General features: G+C 56.9%; 1 protein-coding gene across 2 annotated transcripts in view; it reads right to left on the bottom strand.

Moving 5' to 3' along the window:
- Positions 1–950: 950 nt before the first annotated feature.
- CHST8 (carbohydrate sulfotransferase 8) overlaps positions 951–8,546 on the bottom strand; it is a 125,463-nt gene continuing 117,867 nt past the window's right edge. For both annotated transcript variants that reach the window (XM_082708635.1, XM_082708636.1), the window contains exons 3-4: positions 3,121–3,158; positions 951–2,530 (exon numbers count right to left, since the gene is read on the bottom strand). In XM_082708635.1, coding sequence (XP_082564761.1) covers positions 1,424–2,530; positions 3,121–3,158 — 1,145 coding nt within the window. In that variant the 3' untranslated portion in view covers positions 951–1,423. The remainder of the gene's footprint in view (positions 2,531–3,120; positions 3,159–8,546) is intronic.

Genomic DNA, 8,546 nt, shown 5'->3' with positions numbered 1-8,546 from the left:
ACTCCAGCTGGAACCTGGGGAAGGGGGACCCTGCTCGGGGTTCCTGGACATACGTGACCCCAAGCAGGGGGATGCAGCCTCAGTTCCTTGTCCCACCTTTGTTAAGTTTCCAGAGCCCATGGTGGAGGCAGAAAGGGGGTGGAGCCACACAGGCTAGCATGAGGCTGGCTGGGAGCCAGCAGCACGGCCACCGTGGGACCAGCAGGGTCTCCCCAGCAGCATCTCCCCAACATGTGGGAACAGACTGACAGCCATCTCTTGGCGAGATCCACGGAGACACCCTTGGAAAGATACAGAAGGCCGTGCAGCAGACAGACTGACAGAGAGATGAGGCCTGATAGCAAACAGACAGACCGACCTTTAGAAACAGGCAGCATTTTGTATTACAAACGGGACCGGACATAATCACGGCCACAGCCACCCTTAAAGCTCCAACACACTTTTTCTGGGACCTTTTGAGAATCACTCTGGCTTTGGACAATTTCAGAGCCATTACTGTGTGTGGAAAGTACACTGTTGGAGAAGTTCTCCCTGTGGGCGTCTCTACTCCTCCCCCAAGGGTGGGCAGCCCTGAAAGTTTTAAGGGTTTCTGGTCAAGTGTAGAGAGCCAGGGGTCAAGGCCAGGTCAAGGGGTCTCCAGACAACAGCCTGTAAATGTCATACCCACGGAGAACCCCTATGCTGGACCCCACAGATCCCCACATGGCAGCTTACCCAGGGAACCCGGGCAGGTCCCCAGAGGGTCTCCACAAAGTGACGAACAAGAAGAGACCCCAGTGGGCCTCCACGGGGACAGGTCAAGTGTCTCCTTTCAGGATAAATGGGCCGGAACTGAGACCAGAGGCCCCAGGTGCCCTGAATGGGAGCCTCAGATCCTCTACTCTCCCTGCCTCCTTTCCTGCAGCAGGACCTGCAGACGCCTGGCTCAGGCCCCTGGGGAGAGAGAAAGAGCCCCCAGAGCCCGGGGAAGGGGCCATGTGTTCCCATACCAACACCAAGTGTAGACACCTCTACTCTGGAAACCATGTGCTTTATTTGGAATCTCTTTCCGAGGGAATCTCCCCCCTGGCTCATAGAAAAGCTGCAAACCATGTGGTTTGGTACAAGGCAATGGCTAAGGGACCGCAGGAAGTCCCTCACCGCTGGGGCCCTCGTCTTCCGGGCCTCAGACTTCCCCGGCCATCCTGACTCTTCGCTGAGCTGGGTGTATGCAGCTGGGACTCCTGGGGTCCTGCTCAACCCCCGGGCGTCTTCCTCAGCGGAGGCGTGAGGAAGTGGGGAGGCTCCCTTCCAAGGCCCGGGCCTCAGTCCCCCACGTAGGGCCAGCGGCACCGAGCAGTCGCGGCTGCTCGGGTCTCCGGAGCGCGGACAGGTGCGGGAGCGCGCACGGGTGGGGCTGCCAGCGGCCAGCCGGCCCTGCGCGTCAGTACAGGTCCGCAAAGGGCTTGGAGTAGTTGAAAACCAGGTAGTCCATGTAGTAGAAGTCGTAGGTGCGCTGCCGCTGCAGGGCTGAGAGCTGGGTGAAGTACTGGCGGGCGATCTGTGCCGTGGTCCGGGCCTCCTGAGAGTGCCGGTCTTTGAACCGCGGGAAGGTCAGGTTCCGCGGCGCCCGGATGAGGCTCAGGAAGAAGTTGGCGTCGTCCTCCATGCTCTCGAACTTGCCCACGAAGTCATAGTCGATGAGACAGGGGCTGCACAGCCGGCTGACGTGGTCCCAGTGGATGTCCATGCCCACGGGCCGGTGCACGTCCAGCAGGTACTGGACGAACTCGGGGAAGCGCACGCCAGAGCCCGTCCGCAGCGCCTCCCGGGACGCGTTGGCCCGGTAACGGGCCATGATGGCCTTGCCGAACACGGGGTGGTAGTAGCTATTGGGGTGCTCGAACTTGTCGCGGAAGGCGGAGACCAGCCTCTCGAAGGGCTCGCGGACGAAGAGCATCTTGGTGTAGGTGCTGAGGCGGTGAAGGATGCCCTGGCGATCAAAGGTGTCCAGCCGCTTGAGGGCGCCGCCGTAGTGGACAGTATTGTGCGGGATGTCGGCGGTGGACGAGGCCAGCCCCGCCAGCACCATGAGCACCCTCTTCCAGTTGGAGCAGCCCGCCTTGGGCACCTCGCAGTACAGCACGCGGTGGCGGTCCTCAACGAAGATGCGGGACACGTGGCGGGGGGTGACCGCCCGGCGGCTGCTGCTGGCCCGATACTTGGCACATGCCTCCCGCATCACCCGCTTGCGCTCCTGCTGGCTGCGATGCAGGGTGACCCAGTGGCCGTCGGGGGCCCAGGGTGCCGGCCGCGCAAACGCGCCCACTGAGCCGTTGGCCGGGACAGCTGCCGCAGGGGGCATTTTCTTGATAAGTAGCCGCCGGCGGCGCTGCCGGGGCCGGGGCCGGGCCCCCGTGTTTAGGTGGGCTTGAGGCTGGTCTGGCACTGGCAGGTGGAAGTCCCTTGGGGCCCGGCTGGACAAGTCTCCGGGGACCTTCTCCGTCGGTGCCTTTGAATCACCATCCTGGGAGCTGCCTGGTGGGACGTCCTGGAGCAAGAAGAGAAATGGTTATCAGCGTGGACGGGCCACTTATCAGCAGGACACTGAGCATCACACAGGTCAGACCCTCACTATGGCTGGGGTCCCTGCCCACTCTGTGGCCTCAGTCTTTTTTTTTTTTTTTCTTTCAGGGCGAGGGAGGAGACCAGCTGAGTCTGCCAGATGGGACCCCTCTGGCAGAGCCCACATCCAGTCCCTGAAGGTCCCACCCCTGGCTGGCCACGGTCTTGAGGCCAGAGTTGCAAGTGTCTTTTCAGCCACGAGATGGCGCAGGCCTCCCAGGAACCTCTCAGAGCCGGGCGAGGGGAACGGGGCAGGGAGCTGGTGGCCGGAGGAGGCTGGCTCAGATTTACTGCCTCTATTAGCACAAGTCCAAAGCCGCCAGCTAACAGGAAGGGGAAATTCATTGGTCCAAAGCCCTGGGCTTTGTTCCCTAGGCTCCTGGGAATGACCGGGCACGTTTTTCTTTCCAAGAATGGATTTGATCTGAGCTCTGGATTTTCTTCCCTGCCCACCCCACCCCCTCCAACTCGCCCCAGGCTGTCGGTGCTCAGATTTATCGGACTCTCAGAACTCACGTTGTAGGGCTGCTGTGGCCTGATGCTGAACTTTATTCCTGAAAAGCAGAGAGGACAGTATTAGCAGAAGTAACACGTGGCTCCCAAGGACCTGTTCACGGGCCCTTAACAGTTGGGCCCCCAGGCTAGAGGGCACTTGGCGTGGGCTCCATGACAAAGCAGATCAGGGGGGCACGGCTCAGTGTGAGTGCCCCTCCACCCCGCTACCCATATGGAAAATGGGGGTGCAGTAAGATGTAGCCCCACTGGCTCCCAGCTGATGATGCCTTCTTAGTGTCTTACTTCCCGATGTGACCTGGAAGGTCTCAAAAGTTGGCCACCTGCTCAATGGAATAGCCAGGAAACCCACAGCACTGCCCCTCACCCCCATGCAACCTCACTGTCATTAAGTCACAGGGAAAGGACCCTCTGAAAGCTCTGTCCCTCCTCTCTCTCTGCTCCACTGGCTCAGCCCTTGCTCTAGTCAATGTGAGCTTTCTGTACCCCGAATATGACACAATAACACCCATACCTTTGCACACACAGGCCTGGGTGTGGAACATACGCCTTCCCTTGGACTGGGGCCTCCCCATTTGCTCTGGGAATTCCCCTAACCTAAGCACCTACTTTGAGATTTTGGCCAGCTCAGCTGGCCATGGGACTCTGGAGTGAGCTAGCCATCTCCTGTTCGCCCTGGTCTCCTACAAAGGGCTGAGCAGAGCCCAGACACAAAGTGACTGTCCGGCAAGCACTTGTCACTGGGTGGGAGAGGAGACAGATGGATGCATTGCTGGCCACACTCCACAACATTCCTTCTTTCCCCAAGGAGGCCCTTTAGCTGGGTTGGGGCTGAAGTGACCCAGGATAACAAGCTCTGGGGAAGTGAACCCCACTGGGAGGGAAGGATTCTGCTTCATACTTTGTTTTGGGGGAGGTCCTAGGAAAACAAGATGATTTCCTTTGGGGAGACCTGTTTAGGAGTCTTGGGCTCCCTCCCCCATCCCTGACTGGCCACTGAGGCACCAGGGGCTCTCCCTGCTCTTGTGCCATATATATGGCTGCTTTGACCCTGAGGCTTTGGTGAAAGCCACAGTCACAATTAGCACCCGCTACCCTTTAAGGAAGAAAAGGCTTGAACTTCCAGCTGGCATGACACAGCACACCTGACCGAGTTCTGGCTGTTCCCGGGCTATGTGTGTGAGATGTTCTGGCAGCCCAGCAGGTCTCCTGTTGTCTCTGTGTACTTGGCATAGGTCCAGTGGCCAGAACCCAGCTGGTGAAAGAACATCCAGTCCCTGACTCAGGGGGCTCCACCAAGTTCTCCACAAGGTTGTTTTACAGGTTGGTTTTGCCATTGCTGTGACCCTGGCCTCAAGCTGGTCAGTCTGAGGATGTGCCTCTACATCTCCTTCACTCACCAGCTACGAGGGGAGATGCAAGGTCACCGCTGGGATGGAAAGCCTACATTTCCTGAGCCTCCTGGGAACTTCTCCAAGTTCCAAAAGGGAAACAAAGGTGGAACTTGGGCCCGTTGCCTCTTTCGTCTGTTGCAATAGTGTTCTTGGATCCCTTTGGATTGGAAACAGGGGTGTGGCAGAGGACAGAGTGTACATATCTTCCTGGGCATTCCCAAGCTTACGGGCAATATGTGTGTACCTATGGAGCAACTCTGAAACAAGGCTTCCAGACTCTTCTGCAGAGGCTGAAGGGAAGCTCCATGTAGAACCAGCTGCACCCCAGATACTGGGCGCAAGCAGGGGGTCCTTGGTTCCAAGACAAGAGTCTCTTAGAATTGAGCACCTTATCAGGGTCCCCCTCTGAGCCCAGAGCCTACTTCCCTCCTGCTGACCACCCCTCCCCTGCTCTGCCTCACCCCTGCATGGGCCTCTTGAGTCCATTTCTTTCTGGCATGTGAGGGTTTCCTCCTGCAGCCAGTGATCACAGGTCCCTTCAGCAGAAGGGACGGGCTGTGCACTCAGGTCTCCTCCACGCTGCTGGGTTTCCTTAATTATTTTCTTCTGGTGACGGCAGCTGCCTCTGCTAAACCACCTCTCCTCAGAGTCTCAGGTACAGGAATTTACTCTGCTTGTCAATCCTGTCAACTTGTCAAGGTACGGTGGTGCTTATTTACATTCCTTTTCGGGAACAAATGAGTCATGCCAGATTTGGCCAAGAGTGGGACTCAGGAGCCACTCACAGAAGGCACCCTGCCAGCCGGTGGAGCTGGAGGAGGACGTGTTTATGGAGATGTCAGGCCCTACAGCTGTGACCTCCCGCTAACACTGTCCTCACAGCCTGGAGGGTGGTGGGCCGTGCGGCCTGTCCCATTTTACCTGTGCAGCCTGTGCAGAAGGATGCTGAACCCCAAGGGGTTTTCCAGGTTGGCCCACTTGAAGGCTGGAGAAAATATCCCTCCTCGACCGAACCCGGGCTTGGGGGCATCTCTGACCTCATGGCCACTTTTAACCAGTAAAGCGAAGCTGCAATTGCCCCCTTTGAAAAGAAAAAAATTGTCTTGTGGAAAACTCAACAGGCCTTAGGCAGAGGCCAAATTTGCCACAAGCTGTATGTTCTTGACTTTTAAACTTATTATCATTCATTTGGCAAAGACGGATCCTATCCCGTATGGCATTTTGGAATAAAGACAGGAAGTTAATGAAGGAAATGTAACATGCTCCCCTCCTTGCCAGGGGCCCACTGTCCCTACTTTTTCTGTGGAGGAAGGTAATCTTCCATGCACAGCTTGGATAAAAGCCAAAGCAAAGACCACGCCTAGTTCTGAGTAAGTGAAGGTGAGCAGCCTTGGGTGTCTTGAGGATGGGGACAATGGACTTCGCTTCAGCACTCTGGACAGCTCCATGGCGTGCTTGGGGTGGAGGGCAGTTAAGGACGCTGCTGCAGCTGCACCCACGAAAGTACCATGGGGCTAGGGAGAACTTGGCTTCAATATAACCACCACCAGCCCCTCCTAAGCCCTCGAATAAACATGCAATCTAGACAGAAACAGCAGGCTTGCTGAACAACATAAACCACAAGCCCCAGCCTCCTTTTCCATCTGATGGCACCCATGCCACCACACGCCTCTGCTGTCTCCCTCACCCCCACCCTGCGACAAGGGAATCCCAAGGTCAGTCATGTCCATGCTCCACGTTCAGGGGCTGAGCTACCTGTCTTCTCCTTTCAACATCACGTTAACAATCTGTGAGAGAGCTCCTTCCCCTGCACGGTAAGAAAAAGACAACCGCTTTCTCGTTCTGGACAGATGATATTTGCAGAGTGGTTGAAACACATGCTGTATGATAGGAGTGAGCGCTGGTGAGAATAAACAAAGTGTGACTCCTTGGGACTGCCAAGTGTGCTCCACACTGTGAACTCTTCTCTGGCTCGGGGTTTTCTTCAGACTGTTGGGCTGAAAAGCTTACTGGTTACCTGCCAAGGGGAGGCAAAGGCTGATGATGGTGTATATGGCCAGTTTCTCTGTTCTTTTCCCTCCCTCCCTTCCTTCCTTATAAAGACAGAAAACTGACATATCACCTTTCTTTTTTTCTTTTTGAGATTTTTATCTATTCATTTGAGAGAGAGAGAGTGAGTACAAGCATGGGGGAGGGGCAGAGGGAGAAGAGGAAGCAGACTCCCCACTAAGCATGGAGCCTAACTTGGGGCTCCATCCCATGACCCTGAAACCATGACCTGAGCCAAAATAAAGGGTTGGATGTTCAAAAGACAGCCTCCCAGGCGCCCCTGTGTGGCCAGTTTCTTATAATTAGGCTGTGCAGTCTGGGTCTGGGGCAGAGTTACCAAGCGGGCTTTGCAGGCACATGGGCTGTTGGGGAGAGAATGCTGCCTACTCCTCTTCCAAGGAACAGGAGAGAGACCTGCTGGGTTTAATCCAAAAGCCCCCATCTCTACTGTCCAGGACCCACTGAAGGTCAGGCTGTGTAGACCAACAACACTGGCATGGGCCGAAACAGGACCCAAGTTCCCAGAAAGGGTGGGAAGGTGCCATGTGAGCCCTTGGTTGACGATGTTTGAGGAGTGTGACTGTTACTCCAACTGCCCCAATCCCAGCCCCAGGCCCTGATCGTGGTGAGAGGGTCCTGCTGCTCTGAACACTGCAGGCTGGGGAGCAGGCAGGGCTGTCCTGAAGGAGTCGGAACTGCAAAGAAAAAGAGATGGGGGAGAACAGAAGGGGTCAGCATGGGCCACGGGGCATGGGTGTGAGTCCACAGTCCCTGCTCAGTGCAGAGTTTCAACCCATGGTCCCTGATCTCCAGAGCTACCCCCAACAGCCTCTCCTTGGCTCCTTTTCTATGTCTTGGATCTCCTGGTGGCTGAGCCCATGTGTCCACAACCATCTGGGCTGTCTCACCACATGTCCTCTTATGCTGTCCATCAGGCCAGGAAACTTCCAGGGCTTTCAGGCTGGCCTGAGCCAGGGAAGACACTGGAAACAGAGCCTCCACTGCATCTTGGTGTCCGGCATGTGTGAGATACAGAGTCCAACTTTGGTCCTGGCCCAGATTCCCTGGCAGGTGTGTCTGGTGAGCAGCCTTGCCCTGCTCTGCTGTGTCCCTTCCTCCTTAGAAAGCAGTAGCTCCTGAACCTCAGGTGTGTGCCAGGGGGCAGCCCGCATGGTGGGGTGGCGTACGGGTCCTTGCACAACGCTGGGGGGCCGCAAGGTGGGAATCTTGGATGCGGGCAGGAGAAAGGCAGCCAGGAGGTTGAGCGGCTGGCTGCGGTCAGGGGAGGAAGCCCTGAGGGAACAGCCAGGCCCCACTCCACAGGAAGCATGAAGGGTTCTGAAGGAAGGGCTCAATTAGCCCTCCACGACTAGGATCCATGTACAGGGAGGGGGGAATCTCTTTTAAGGAATCCGTTCATGCAAGTTGTGGAAGGAGCTGCCGGGGCTGAGGGGTCGGTCTACTCCCACCCAGGAGGTGAGGTCAGATCTACGACAAACCCAACTGGCTGCCTCCCATTGCCATCTGTGGGGCACTAGAACGGGGCCTGTGGCCTCCATGTGGCCACACCAGCTCTGGCTCTACCCCCACCAGCAGCTCAGGCTCTGCCCTTTTGAGACCCACTACCCCCACATCGGCCTCTGATGCCTCGTTGTGAGCGGCTCCCTTCCTCTGGGCAGGTTAATCTATGCAAATGAGATGCAAAACTGAAGTTTAAACACACTCAGCAATTAGCGGGCAGCCTGGACTCCAGGCACAGAATTCAGACGGAAGGAGCCTCACCGAAGGGTCTTAAATTCTCACTTGTGATCACAGGAAAATCCAACTCATTAAATTCTCTGCTCGGGCTCGTGCATGGCCTGGAGACCAGCCTCAGTCCCAGCGGTGCCCACCTCTGCTGTCCCAGGCCCAGGGCAGGGAGACAGGGTTCCCAGCAGGTCTGTGGCCAGAGTGTGGTCCTCGGGCAGAGGCAGGAGGTAGCTGGGC

Source organism: Mustela nivalis (assembly GCF_964662115.1).
Source record: "Mustela nivalis genome assembly, chromosome: 18".
Lineage (NCBI taxonomy): Eukaryota > Metazoa > Chordata > Mammalia > Carnivora > Mustelidae > Mustela > Mustela nivalis.
This window is presented reverse-complemented; position numbering and strand designations above follow the sequence as displayed.